We start from the raw sequence: 15,700 nt of genomic DNA, 5'->3' as shown, positions 1-15,700 counted from the left end.
GCCATGAGTTTGTATTTATAAGAAAACAACATGATGTTGCATGATCCTTTTCCATAAACACGGGAAGGCAGTCTGAATCTGCTATTGGTAACAATACGAAGAAAATAGCATGGCACTTTTGCAAGCACTGTAGTGAGGTTGTATCACATATCCTGTTTTATCATCATCATAATCACAAAAAAAAGAGCTTTACCGGATAGACTCAGGAAGCAGAAAACATTTAGATTATTCATTCCATAAAAGGATTAGCAGATGGTAGAAAAAAAACAAAAAACAATTCATTTCTAATTAATTATATAGCAAAGTTGGCATATTCCACGTCCTTAGTCCAAATCCTGAGGGATGCAGATTCTGGCTGGTCTACCCCCAAAGAGTAAAGGAAACACAAATTGATACCTACCAGTTGAGATGTTTCTTAGTTAGAATTTGTGAAATATAAAGGGAAATATTTTTTTAATGACAGATACACTATATTGGCAAACGTTTTGGGGCGCCTGCCTTTACGTGCACATGAACTTTAATGACATCCCATTCTTAATTTGTAGGGTTTAATATGGAGTTGGCCCACCCTTTGCAGCAATAACAGACTCCTAAACCTTGTGGAAAGCCTTCCCAGAAGAGTAGAAGCTGTTTATAGGAATTTTTGACCATTCTTCTAGAAGCACATTTGTGAGGTCAGGCAGTGATGTTGGCGAGAAGGCCTGGCTCACAGTCTCCGCTCTAATTCATCCCAAAGGTGATCTATCGGGTTGAAGTCAGGACTCTGTGCAGGCCAGTCAAGTTCCTCCACACCAAACTCACTCATCCATGTCTTTATGGACCTTGCTTTGTGCACTGGTGCGCAGTCATGTTGGAACAGGAAGGGGCCATCCCCAAACTGTTCCCACAAAGTTGGGAGCATGAAATTGTCCAAAATGTCTTGGTATGCTGAAGCATTAAGAGTTCCTTTCACTGGAACTAAGGGGCCAAGCCCAACCCCTGAAAAACAACCCCACACCATAATCCCCCTCCACCAAACTTTACACTCGGCACAATGCAGTCAGGCAAGTACCGTTCTCCTGGCAACCGCCAAACCCAAACTCATCCATCAGATTGCCAGACAGATTCGTCACTCCAGAGAACACGTCTCCACTGCTCTAGAGTCCAGTGGTGGCGTGCTTTACACCACTGCATCCGATTCTGTGCATTGCACTCTGTGATGTAAGGCTTGGATGCAGCTGGAAACCCATTCCATGAAGCTCTCCACACACTGTTCTTGAGCTAATCTGAAGGCCACATGAAGTTTGGAGGTCTGTAGCTATTGACTCTGCAGAAAGTTGGTGACTTCTGTGCACTGTGAGCCTCAGCATGCGCTGACCCCGCTCTGTGATTTTACGTGGCCTTCCACTTCGTGGCTGAGTTGCTGTTCCCAATTGCTTCCACTTTGTTATGATACCACTAACAGTTGACTGTGGAATATTTAGTAGTGAGGAAATTTCACGAATGGACTTATTGCACAGGTGGAAACCTATCACGGTACCACACTTGAATTCACTGAGCTCCTGAGAGCGACCCATTCTTTCACAAATGTGTGTAGAAGCAGTCTGCATGCCTACGTGCTTGATTTTATACACCTGTGGCCATGGAAGTGATTGGAACACCTGAATTCAATGATTTGGAGGGGTGTCCCAATACTTTTGGCAATATAGTTTATGTTCAACAGTTTTTCCCCCTGTACTAACATAGAAAAAAAACAACATTCCCATTACAATCCCATTATCAACCCACCCATACACCCACCCACCCATCAACCCATCCATCCATCCATCCATCCATCCATCCATCCATCCATCAACCCATCCATCATCCATCCATCCCTCCATCCATCCACCCATCAACCCATCCATCCATCCATCCATCCATCAACCCATCCATCATCCATCCATCCCTCCATCCATCCATCCATCCATCCATCCATCCATCCATCCATCCATCCATCCACTTACACTTCAGCATTCCAGTTCACCTATGTCGGATGTTTTTAACAGATTTCTGTGGTTTTCCCCTCAATCTAATCAATGCCGGAGTCTCTCCCTAACAAAAACAAAAACCTACTCTTAGCACACAGTCCCACCATTGGTAAAATGTACAGTGGGAGAAGCAAAATATTTCATAAACATTTCAAACAATAAATAAACAAAAATAAATATGCGAAACTTCCAACCCACAAAACAAAAGCAACCGCCCAATTCCGCGGGGAAATCGTGGACTTGGCAACCCTGACGGCTGGTTATTCGGGCTGTACATGAAAGAACATGAATTGTTTGTATGATGGTTTAGCAGAGCAGGGGTTTCCCTCCTTTTAATGACCTCATTTAACACACGTCGGGAACTGTGTTTAGTAAGACGATGACATCATATGAGCTGTTTTGAGAAGCCGCTGGATCTGTGAAACCACTAATTATAAGGTGGTTTGCTCAAATATATGTTTGCCATTTTGTCACACACAAACAGTAAAGAAAGAAAATACGTGAATCAATGACTGTGCATTCATCTGCTTTAGAAGAGGTTCCCACACCTTTCCACCAACCAATTTTTTCCAGTTGTTTGTCGAACGAATTATACAATAGAGATCGCTGAAACTGATTTCAAGTTTGGTGTCAGGTACCAGTTTATGAAACAATCAAATGGCTTTTCCTGTTTCTCGTTAATTTCCTGTCAAGTTTTCCATGACAGTGAGAACCCTGGATTACACTAAAGCAAGGAAACACCTCAACATTCTGGCTTGCTTTTTCAGTATATCCTGAATCTATCTTGGTCTTTATAAAATATGACTGCAGTTACTTTTATATTCAGTTCCTGTACATGCCAGAACACATTATTATTAAAATGTTCCAGTAATTCACCATGTTCTTGACTAGTTGTTGTAAAGTCTTGGCACAGAAAAGAAGTAACTGCTCCAGCTGGCTTTAGGAGTTTTTGAAGACACCTTCTGATGGCGTATAATGATTGCTGATCTTTTTTACAATACACAAGTTGGTGGTTTATTTTTAGCTATGTTGCAGAGGAAGATCCACTGATATCTGCTTCTATTTTTCTGCTCTTAATCTAAACCATACTTCATCCCAGCCCTCTCCACATCTGCCTTCCAAAAGTTTTGTCCAAACTTGGTCTTGTGAACTGTGTGACTCAGCATCAGAGAGATCTGCTTCTGTATGCATGCCTCTGTAATCTGTCCAATCTTTCAAAACTAGTGACCCTGCTGACAAGATCATAAATTCCCATGATGGCTTGGTGCTGTTTAGCTGATGTTAACCATGATGTTCACCAGCAAACTTGCTCTTCTAGGTGGTTTAGCTAGTTTAAAAGTAACCAGCAGCATCCAAAACATACTGTAAAGCCTACTTGTCACGTGTGGCTTGTACCTTCCTGTAAATATCCCATCGTTGACACATTCTGATGCTAAATTGTAAGCTAAATTGTACTTTGATTAGACTAGCAACCAAGTTTATTATAGTTAACTAAAAAAAATTCTAATTCAAACTCATTAAACTATCTCAATATAACATTGCGATACTGACCAGATAACTTCCAAAAATAATTACAACTGACATCTCTTTAATATCTCAGCTGTTTCTCCAACACAGCAATGAATTACTTGAACCAAGTCGTCTGTTTCTCAGTACTCCCACGTGTCTTTTTGGCAAGAGATCTTTCAGAAAAGGGTTTAAAAATTGGCTCAAATTTGCTAAGATACCAATGCCTGCGGTCAAAAGTCTGATTTATATAAACATTGATATGATTGGATTCAACTGATTCAAACGATATGGATTACGACTTTATGTACTTTTTGAAGTGTCAAAATTTTGGCAAAATGTACTCTCAATGCAGGCACAGAAATCTCTCAGATTCATAGAAAAAATATCTTCATTTGTGTTTCAAAGGTTTTATGGGTTTGGAACAACATGAGGGTGAGTAAATGACAGAATTTTCAGTTTTGGATAAACTAACCCTGTAACAAGTAAATTTGCAATAAATTTGTGTAATTTCAGCTACAATTAATAACAAAACAATACACTAACAAATCATTTTAAATGCTTAAGTGAATTGTATTTGTTTTTATTTATCAATTTGCCCTTACAGTCAATAATATTATCCCCAAAATGACATAATTAAACTTTGTTTTTTTTTTCCTTGAAAAAATGTCTTCATGCCTTAAAATAGATTGAATGTAACTCGACACCCTTGCCTCATTTAGTATGCGCGGTTCTATGAATATGCAAATGAGCCCCGCCTCCACTCACTCACTCAGCTCAGAGATCCACTGGTTGACGATCACACGTTGATCTGATTGGTTACAAGGTAGTTTGTGACGTCAGAAACACCAGCGATTTCAAACAGCAGGTTTGAGACTGTCTTTAGATCACTGCAGTTTTAAGGAGAACATACTCAGCAATGGTGTTGACTTGTGAATTTTTCCATGGTTTGTTCTTAAAGCATATTAAAAACATCACAGACATATAAACAACATTAAAACTTGATTTTCACCACAGGGGGACTTTAAATAATTCAGCAACCAATTAACTTTCTACTGAATTTAAAGTCATGTCCTTCATAGGCAGAAACCAATCACAATTCAATTCAATTATAATTTTTTAAAACCGTTAATCACCAAGTGTTGAGAAAATGTCTCAGAATGAAGTACCCACATGATCCACAATATTTTTAAAATGACCTGACTTGTTTTTGGTAAAACTGATATAGACTCAGAGGGTTTGCCACAATATTAACCACTCTGAGTCATTTTATTTCACACGTAGCAGCAGCCCTCACTGTGGTTGGAGATTGTGAGGGATAGAGAAAGTAAGAGAAGAAGTGGAATGTGAAGTGCAGCACTAGTTCTGGTTCTGATTAGGAAGAGGCCGCTGAGTGTGAGCCGTGCATCAGAACTGCAGTTTGACCTTGACAGCTGAAATCACAAACCTCTCTCATTTGCATGCAAACTTCTCAGCTGGGGGAACTTTCTAGAAGAAAACATGCTCATTTAAACCATGGAAACTTATGTACACATGAAAAGCTTTGAAGAAACACAAGCCAACTATAGTGAAAGTGGGAGATTTTAATGTTGGTCACTCTTGTAGAGCGATCCTGATAAGCGAAAGGCTTGTTGTGACAGAAGGAAAACAGAAAACGGTAACTTGGCACCAGTATGAAAACATCCACAGGAGCTCAGGGAGGTGCTTTTGCTCTCCTTTTTTGATCCCTGCCCCACATTACATGTGAACAAATGTAACACAATCTTTTACTCTGCCTAATGCAAGTTTGAGTCCACTTTCTTGCAGAGATTGTCTCCAACCCTGATCAAACTCACCTGCCTGTAGCTTTCTAGTAATCATGAAGACCCTGATTAGCTGGTACAGATGTACTTTATTAGGTTCGGAGCTAAACTCTGCAGGAAAATGGATCTTGAGGGCCAGATTTGCCCACCCCTGGCCTATGTGATTCCAAACTTGCATGACTTTCTTTCTCCGGTGGACCTGCTTAGTACAGTGGTGCCCAATCCTGCTCCTGGAGGGCCTCAATCCTGCAGAGTTCAGCTCCAATCCTATCCCAATCCAGATAATCAAAGTCTTCATGATTGTAGAACAGACTGAAATTAATTGTATGTTCACACAACAATGATGTACTAAAACTGGAAGTTTTCTTTGCGACTAAAAACGCTGTATTCTGCTGCCAGGCCAGTAGATGGCGATGTCACTTTGTAAACAAACACTACGCGCCAATAGACTGAACACGTAATTCGCACATGCATGACATTTTCACAAATTCGCAACTTTTGCAGTAAATATCGATAATGGTATCGTTTTCAAAAACTTGCACTCTGAAACCTGTTTTCAAAGTCAGGCCCCCAAAACACCGTTGTCGAGTTATCTGTTACGCTTTCTCCAATGGTAAGAGATACAGACCCTCTCATCTCCCTATAATATACAATCTCTGGCAAAACTGTGCAGAGGTGTGGCCCTTCAGGAATTGAATTGAGACAATTGGCTAAACCAGTGTTTCAAGAAGCTTGAAAATCAAATGCCTCAACACATTATTGGCTTCAATTCTGGCCTGTTCCTCACACAGTGTTATCATATAGCTTCAGAAGACTTGCAGTCATATGGACTACTTTTATAATACTTTCTAGAATGAGAATTATTTCTTTGTGTTCCACAGAAGAAAGAACGTTTGGAATGACAAGTATCTCCTTGCTCAAGAATTCCTTTTTATGTTTTTGCTTTTCCATTCGCTGTCATTATTTTAAAAGATGAACTGTTAGCATTCAAATTATTTACAGAAGACTCTTAATACAACAAAGTAGTTAAGTGTTAAACGTTTTCAAAACCCACACATATATCTCAATCATAAAAACTAGAAAAACAAACATTTCTCTCTCTCTCTTTTTTAAAACAGAATTTACAAAAGCGTCACCAGATAAAGAAAAGCCAAAAAAAATAAAAGCATATCTACTTTACTATTCTGGTTTTGTTTTACATGAAGAAGTCATCCACACCATCAAAATAAATCTAGTTTAAATTACATAGGGGGGAGAGTGGGGTAAGATGAGCCAGCGCTGTATCTCGGCAATCCGTACACTTTTATTGTCATGTGACCATAAATTTTGGAACCACCCATCATTTCTGCCAGATTATGAAAAGGAGAAGCACATGGGAGGAGTGGAAGGCAGCCATTTACTTTAAAAACAGTTTTTGGCTTGTCAAAGTAAAATGAACATAACAGATGTAATGGCTGTTATTAAAACAAATTAATCCAGGTCTAATAATATTTATGATGATGATAACTTAGTAACGTTATAAAACCATGCAAATCATTTAGCTAAATATTAACCTGAATTGGTAAGCTAGCTAATTTTGTCCAAAATGGCAGCTATGGGGCAAAGTGAGCCAAATGCTGTGGGGTAAATTGAGCCAGCGTTTTAACTTACCCCACCATACTGCACTGTAGTTAAATTTCACGTGACTTTGATTCAGATTCAGTTAGATGGTCAGTTTACACCCAGATGGTGCAACTTACCCACTGACTCAGATCAACTTACCCCTTACCCCTGGGGTAAATTGAGCCACAGGAACACCATATTTTTCAAACCCTTTGTCATAGATGTATTCTGAAACTTTTAAAATGATAGGAAACATCCTGAAACTTTCATTGTACTTCTGCCTCATTTGCTCTTATCTTGAGGACCACATAAGTAAAAAATGGCTCATCTTACCCCACTCTCCCCCTGCTGTACACAAATATGCAAACACAGTCACAAATGCTTAGCCAACACATTTAAACTCTTCAACATAAAATGCATTTCTGCATTACTGTGGCGGTAACAACATCAGTACTTGTGATAGAGTCACCTAGAAATGTCTGTGCCATTAAACCAAATGTTTTCAGGTAGCTAGCTTTAAACAGAAAACAAATAGGCAAAAGAAGATTTTATACAAGGTGATATCTGTGGCCGCTGATTCAGCAAGACGCTCTACAAACTGTTGCTTTAACATGATGGTAGTTGATGTGAAAGAAAAAAAGCTTATATGGATGTTTTTCTCTGAATAGTTGCAATAGAAATTGTGTTTTGACACTTTTAGGAAAGCAATTGCATGTCAAATCGCATTCACATACTTGCATTTGGCATGTTTCAAGCTTAAATCTGCTCAAAGGCAATCAAATGAAATTCATGGAAGCAGTTTTCCTCCTTTTTTTCAGTTTACAACAAAGATAAAGCTGGATGTGGTGATGGAAGCTAGCTCATCGACAAAAAAACACACAGCTTGGCTTCTTAGCCAAAGAATAAACATACCGTCCCAGACTTTCTGAATAAATGAGTACCATTTCCATTTTCCACATGGCTTGAGACATTCTTCGTGGCCTTTTTGAGCACCTCAGTTCACCACAGCATTCAGAAAAATAAATCGTTGGTGTGCCACTGAACAGATGTTCTTCTGGACCATGTTGTTTTGTCTATTCAGTTATCTTACATTTCAATTTCTTCTTAAAACAACACCAGAACTGCTCTGTAAGAATGTTAGAAAGGCTGCCTAACCTAGGAAAAAGTGCTGCTGACCTACAAAACAGCTGCTCGATTTCAGCACGAGGTTAACTGCAGGTTAACAAACTACAGAACGTGAGTCCAGGGACTGAAAAAGAGCTTCAGGAGAAATTTCAGTTTGTTATTCTCATTTCCACTTTGCCAAGCTGAATCCTCAACGAAAACCTGTGTGTGTGTGTTGGGTTAAAGAGTGTGTATGATTAGACCAGTTCCACTTTGGAGTTGGGGTACACGGCCACCACGTCATAGCCCTCAGGAGGCTGCACACGAGCCTTGGCGTGGGTCTCGCAATACAGATTCTCATCAATGAAGAAATATCCTCTCTGCTTTAGATTCAGCCCACAGTCATCACACATGAAGCAGTCGGGATGATAGAGCTTGTCTCTGGCCTTCACAATGGTTCCCCTGTGTTAAAACAATTAGAAGACAACTGTTAAATGTCATTTATTATTATTTAGTGTTATGGGATTTTATTGTCACTTCATTTGGTAATTGGGTCAAGGGCAAATGATAGAGTCCAACATAAAGAAATTTTTTTTTTTTTTTTTATAATTACTATTTCTATTTATGTTGGTTTCACATGGTTTAGAAAAATGTTTAATGTATAATTATTCATTTGTTGTTAAAGAATTACCAAAGACCCTTAGAGAAGCTAATATCTCGCTTATATTAGAGAAAGGTAAAAGCCCTGAATTATGTTCTTCTTACAGGCCAATTGCATTACTGAATGTGGACCGGAAATTGCTTTCTAAAATTTTAGCAATGTGTCTTGAAAAAATTCTGCCTACAATAATTGGGATTGATCAAACAGGATTTATACAGGCCAGGAATTCATCTGATAATGTTAGATGCCTTTTAAATGTTATTTACGCCTTTAAAGGGAATCCATAGATGGGCTAGTTCTGTCTTTGGATGCGGAGAAGGCATTTGACCATATTGAATGGTCCTATCTTTTCTGTTTTGGAAAATTTTGACAAGGTGAAAATTTTGTGCAATGGATCAGAGTGCTATATACAGACCCATGCTCGGCTGTATTGATGAATGGCTTTAGATCAGATTTTTTTCCTATGCATAGAGGCACCAGGCAGGGTTGCCCCTTGTCACCTTTTTTATTTGCGATGGCTATGGAGCCTCTAGCTGAAGTGATCAGATTGGAAACATCTTTTCCAGGTTTACAGATAGGACATATACATCATAAGATTGCACTTTATGCTGATAGAGGCCTGAGAGGTCAGTTCCCGCTTTGATTGAGTTGATTAACTGGTTCATTACCTTTTCTGGTTATAAAATTAATTTAACTAAATCTGAAGCTATGCCTTTAGGTAGAAAACATTTTTAATATCATTTTCAACAAAAGGTTACATTTCATGATATGGTGCATCAGAATTGGGGAAAGTTACTTTTAAAAGTAACAAGTTACTCCCTGAAAAAGTAACTAATTACATTACTTTTTATGGTCAGTAATGCGTTACGTTACATTTGCGTTAATTTGCTTGCTTGTTTTTAATAATAAAAAGTTATATTTTGGCAAAAGTAAAACAAAATATAGCTGCAAGCAGCAATTATCAGGGTCAAGCGGTTAAAGGCCTTCCCAATACATAACAAGTATTGTTTTATTTAACAAGCATATAACCACTTAAAAAGACCATTTTCTGCCAATACAGGCAGTTTACCACAGGGAATATATGTTTTTTAAAGCTTTTTATCAGTGATAGCACCACCTATGGTCCGATCTCCATAAAAGTTGCTTCTTTAGAGTCATACGCTGCATGTGCTCACCTATTTTCGTGGAGTTCCAAGTTTCCTTTTTGGAGCTATAGGCTTCTGTGAGCACTTGACCACGCCCCTTTTCTAAATCACCCTGTTATAGCTATCCAAAGGGTAACGTTCTAGTAGTTTGCAAAAGTAGGATTTTCAAAGAATCCAAAATACCTGAACATTTCGCCAGAATGATGAGCGGCATGCATTTTGTCCATCTTGAGCTATGAATTCCAACGATATAAGACAATTGAGTCTACTCCTAACGGTTCAGGAGTTGTGAACCAGTACTTTTGACCACTGTAGTGCCCCAATCAGGCCAATCGGTAATGAGTAAATTCAATAACCATCAAAGAACTACAATAACCATCATGTTTACAAAGTGCACACAAAGCCTCTGAATTTCTGATTTTTCTCAAAATGGCGACAGGAGAGCTTTCAGTCAATAAATGGGAAAAAAGGTAAAAGTAACTCAGATGTTTGGATGTAAATTTAAAAGTAATGCGTTACTTTATTAGTTACTTGAAAAAAGTAATCCGATTACGTAACTCTGGTTACTTGTAATGCGTTACCCCCAACACATGACCCAAGTATATTTTCCAAGTATTTTCTTGAACACATACATTAAAATACAATGTATTATCTTGGGTATTATTATGCTCTGAAAAATAATACTTTGGATTAACTAAAAAAAAAAAAATAATACTTGTTTTTCTCAAATTATAGGTATGTTTTGGGGCAAATCTTAATATAAATTTTTGCCAAAGACAAAAATATTCACACAAATTAAGACCATACTAAATCAGTATTTTCTTTAGACATATAACTTAATTTTACAAAATAAACAAAAGCTAAATGCTAAATTTGCTAAATTTGAGAAAAAAAAACACAGGATTACACCAGTAAAAAAACCATAGAGATGCCTCTGAGGATTACAAGATGTTTTGAAGAGCCAAGTTGTCTTTGTGATCCTAACATTAAGAAAGCTTGGATGAACTTTATTAAAAAAAAAAAAAGTTCCAGTTAGATCTCATCAGTAAGACACTGTTTGTTTGTTTGTTCACTTCATTTTTCTGCGGACTCATTTTTAAACGACACAGTTTGACACAGGCTTTTCAGAGAGACTGAAAATAAAAGATGATACAGTGATGACTACATTGGATCTGAAAGTAATGTCTCAACACTGTATAGTTGTGATAGTTATTATATTTGCTGTTCTTTTCTTTGCTTCGGCATTAATGGGGTTAATGCATTGGATTAGCAGATTCTGAAGAAAGCTGCTTTTGTTATTGTTTTGATCTAAGCCAGGGTTAAATAGGTTAAATACGCATAAATGTTTCACATTGTTGGCAAATGTTTCAACTATGTAACAAGATATTTTTCAACATTGGAAGTTTAAAACAATTCCACTTGTAATGGTGGGGATGTTTATAATTAATCAAAATGAATCAAATTAATCAAAGAGAGGGTCAAAAACAAGAGATGAAATAGCCTGTTCTAAAATAGGATGTTTTTTATGTAAAAATCTCGATGACATTATAAGCGGACCTCAGAGAATGAAGAAATAAAAAAAGAAAAAACAGTTTATGACCCACAAATGACACGGTTGTTTATCTTTTTCAGTGCCGTTTGCCTCTGAAAAAATTAGCCTAATACTACGGCCTTCCATGCACAGACCATTAAAAGAGAATAGCTTTTGCTATAAAGTAGGATTAGCAGGTAATGTGTGGTCAGTAACAGAGCAAACTATAAATTCCTTTCATAAATGGGCTAATCTGAAATGACATGACCCAAATATGATATAAAACACAAAGCTACTGCTCTGCACAAACGTCTTTTATGTGAACCTGACGGCTGATTGGATCATCTCTTATCACTAATTCACTTCCTCTATAAACTGATACATATTTGGAGGCTATAATATCTATCAACAACTTTGACAATGGACACATTGTTTCACTCTTCTGTGGAACTTCTTTATCAAATGACACCACTGTTTACTCATTTTTCCTGTGGGAAAGTGCCAAGAGCAATAAAGTGACTTAAAGTATTATCTGGAACACCTGTGCAGCGGGAGGGACCACATGCTGGAGCAGGTCTGGCTTTATTGAACAATTACGTATTCTATGAACTTGTCACTGTTGTTGTGTACAGGGATGCATGATATTTCAGCCACAACATTGGTATCGGCCGATATATGTTCATATTTACTGTTATCGTTATCGGCTCAATAAGAAAATTTGGCCAATATATTGAAGCCGATAAATAATGGATTATTTCCTTCAGCTGAGACACTTCAGATGCGCACTAGTGTTCACCATGATGGTTTTCAATTAAAATATGATTGGAGTCACTTTAAAAAAGGAAAATACAGTTAAGTATGGCGCAAGTTTGTCATATAGGCTACATAAAATTATAATGAGAACATTATAATTGTGTGTTTGGGACATGGCTTTTAATGGAGAAACTTTTGTTTTTGTAATCAGGCCCTCAAAAATTATATAAAAATTTGTATTTAGATTTATCGGCCAATATATCGGTTATCAGCTTTCAAATATAAAGAATTATCGGTAAACAGTATTGGTCAAAATTTCATATCGATGCATCCCTAGTTGTGTACTGTTAAAGTCTTTCATTTACTGCAACGATATACGACTGATGGGACGTTCACACCATACGCGACTTGCACAAATAAATTGCGCTATTCGCTCGTAGTTGCTTTAACATTTTGAGTTTACTCGCTTCACAACAGACGCAAATTTGCATCATGAGAGGGGCTCTTCCTCTCCTTTCAATGTGTCCCAGACTCTTCCACTTCCTCTGAATAAACACAAATCGTCAGCGGGAAAGTAGTTGTAAAATACGGCGAATAAGCTCAATTTGCCAGCTTAAGCTAGCTTGTAGTCTCAATATGTATACAGTATATAGCTCAAATTGAGTAAAGACCATTTTTTACAACTTACCAGATTGTCCGACCTCCTCACTCACTTTCTTCCAAGCAAAATCCTTTTTATTCCTGTTTCTATAAAAGTATGAAGATGTATCGTAAAGCGACGATGATTTTGTTCTCCATTGTCGTTTCGGATTTCTGCCTCCGCTCACTACGTCGTAATCACGTCAATACTAGAGCAAGCTCCTGATTGGTTAACGCGGCGTGACTTTTCGCCAAAGGTCAGATTTTTCAACTTACGTGATTTGCGTGAATCGCGCATCAAACACCCAATACGCTCAATTCGTGCCGCAGGATGTCTATTCGCATCTTTGCATTGACTTAACATGTAAATCACTCGCGCTGGTGTGAACGCACCATTACAGTAAATAAGTGCACCATTACAAGTTCAAAGATAATAAAACAAACATATACTGTCTTCTAAAGTCTACTCAATATAATATAGTCTTGATTTGGGGCTTTCCTCAGCAAATATTGCTATAAATTTAAACACATTCTTAAGCAGCAAAACATCGCACTTACACAATGCCATTTCCACAGCGTGTGCACTGAGGCAGCTTCTGTAAGCCGGCGATGGGCGCCAGAGGAGCTGTTATGGGGCTGCCCAGCTTTGGCACGGGGGATTTGACAGGGGAACGCAAGCCTCTTACCCCATGTCTGTCCACCGGTGAGACCCCTGAAAATAAAATAAACTGCAGTTAAGGGCAACGAATATTATATATTCATAATCATGGAAAGGGGGACGGGAGCAGCAGCTCATTTGCATTTAAAGGGACACAAACAAAAACGGCATGTTTTTGCTCACACCCAAAAAGGGGCAAATTTGACAAGCTATAATAAATGATCTGTGGGGTATTTTGAGCTGAAACTTCACAGACACATTCTGGGGACACCAGAGACTTATATTAAATCTTGTGAAAAGGGGTATAATAGGTGCCCTTTAATGATTTGGTGCATTTAAGCAGTGTTGGGAAATTTATTTAAAAAATAATGCATTACAATATTGTATTACTCCCTAAAAAACTAACTCCAACTCGACAACTTGCAGCTTATGATGTATCTAACGCTCCTCTAATGTGTGACATGTTCCTGCTATGATTAAGTAATTCCAGATATTATGATTTCAAACTTTTAAATCCATTCACCAAAAAGGTTACCAGATTGATGGCAACAAGGCAGTGTGGTTTTGTGTACTATAATCGAGTCATTGAATCATTCAATTAACCCAGTGGTGTCCAATCCTATAGACCTTAGTCAGGTTATATACCATATTAAATTTAATGCAGATGAAGTCTTTACAATGGCACACACCATATAAAGGTATACTAGATCAAGCAGTTTTCTTACAACTTACAACTTTTAAAACCGTTTTATTGAGTTTTGTCAACAAAAAGTCTCTGAAAAAAATCATTAAGGGTTTGGGGGTAATTTTGGGTTTTTTTATGAACGCACTGCTTAGGCCAAGAGCCCCCAGAAGACTATGACTGATGCTGGTATTATTTTTATTCCATCTTAGTCCAGGTTAAGTCGTAGTGTAGTGCACATTTTACTGGGCTGCTTGCAATGCTGAAAATAATATCTGTAACAAAAAAGCCTTCCTGTAGCTCAAACAAAGCACAGCACTTGCAAAACTAGTGTCTTGGGCTCGATTCCCAGGGAAAGCAAGAACTGATAAAATGTATTTGCTTATTAAAATTTTGCTTTGGGATATGTGGGGATAAAATGTATCTCTTCCAGGAAAGAAAAATGAACAAACAGAATATGAGATTTCAAAAGAAGAGGCAGTGAAATCCCCCATCGCCCTCAGAAACTGGCACTCATAATAAGAATATTTTTGCTAGAAATTTCCAGGCATGTGTGCTGAAGCAAAACTCTGCAGGGAAGTGGTCCTCCAGGAGCAGGGCTGGACACCCCGAAGTAAACCTATGCATTTGTGTCAAATTATCTTATATTCTTTTCTCCATTTTTTTGTCTGGTGGACAATATCAACATTTTATAACATTATTTATAATAGTCTAAATCAGGGCTGGGCAACTTTGGCCCTTGAGATTCACTGTCCTGCAGTGTTTACTCAACCGCCTGTAACTTTCCAGTAATTCTGAAGACTTTAGGGGCTTTCACACTGGAAGAAGCTTTTCAATAGTTCTTAGAACTAAAGGCAGGAACACACCAAGCCGACGGTTGGCCGTCGGGCAGTTTTTCTTCGCCGGCCGACTAAGTTTTCTCAGTGTGTTCTGCACCGTCGGCTGAAGTTGGTCCTCGTAGGCTTGTTTTCGGACATGTTGAATCAGCTTTGGAGCTCGTTGGTCCGTCGGCTGTTTAGTGTCGGTTTGGTGTGTCAGGGCAACTTTGAACACAGATGCTGCCGACGTGAGCCAACCCCGCAGTTTGCTTTCGTCGCCACTAGTTCGTCGGCGTCGGCTTGGTGTGTTCTGGCCTTAATGGAGGAAGTACCTGGTTTTTGCCATGTTTGCACCACAGGAACTGGGAATGATTTTAGTTTTTGGGGGAACTAAATTTTCTTCTACTTCAGAGTAGGGTCTAACCCAGCACACTTAATTACTAGTAACGTAAGTGTACGATGATTGGCCGAACATACGCAAAACACCAACACCCGCCATTTTTAAAAAAGCTGTATACACACACAGTTTATAGCCAACATATTTACACCATAAACTAATTCTACAAACATGGGAAACAGTGAAAGATGGACCTCTCAACCTTATCCCTAAGGAGAAAATCCAACATGACTTTGAAGGGACCAAATCAAACCATGAATATGTATTTCTGCTCAGCTAGCGACATTGGGCATCAACGCGAATACTTTTTCATACAAAATTCACCAACGGTAAATAGTTTTATCTATATTGTATTACACTGAACTGCTAAAGAGATCGTAAACTAATGAAGAT

At 38.3% G+C, this 15,700-nt stretch overlaps 1 protein-coding gene across 1 annotated transcript in view; it reads right to left on the bottom strand.

The window, feature by feature from the left end:
• Positions 1-4,294: 4,294 nt before the first annotated feature.
• Positions 4,295-15,700, bottom strand: part of pdlim4 (PDZ and LIM domain 4) — a 50,071-nt gene continuing 38,665 nt past the window's right edge. The window contains exons 6-7 of the mRNA XM_067375584.1: positions 13,311-13,464; positions 4,295-8,485 (exon numbers count right to left, since the gene is read on the bottom strand). Of these exons, the coding sequence (XP_067231685.1) occupies positions 8,281-8,485; positions 13,311-13,464 (359 nt within the window). The 3' untranslated portion in view covers positions 4,295-8,280. The remainder of the gene's footprint in view (positions 8,486-13,310; positions 13,465-15,700) is intronic.

The sequence above is a fragment of the Chanodichthys erythropterus genome, chromosome 22 (assembly GCF_024489055.1).
Source record: "Chanodichthys erythropterus isolate Z2021 chromosome 22, ASM2448905v1, whole genome shotgun sequence".
Taxonomy (NCBI): Eukaryota; Metazoa; Chordata; class Actinopteri; order Cypriniformes; family Xenocyprididae; genus Chanodichthys; species Chanodichthys erythropterus.
Note: the sequence above shows the minus strand (reverse complement) of the source record. Positions and strands in the feature narration are given on the sequence as shown.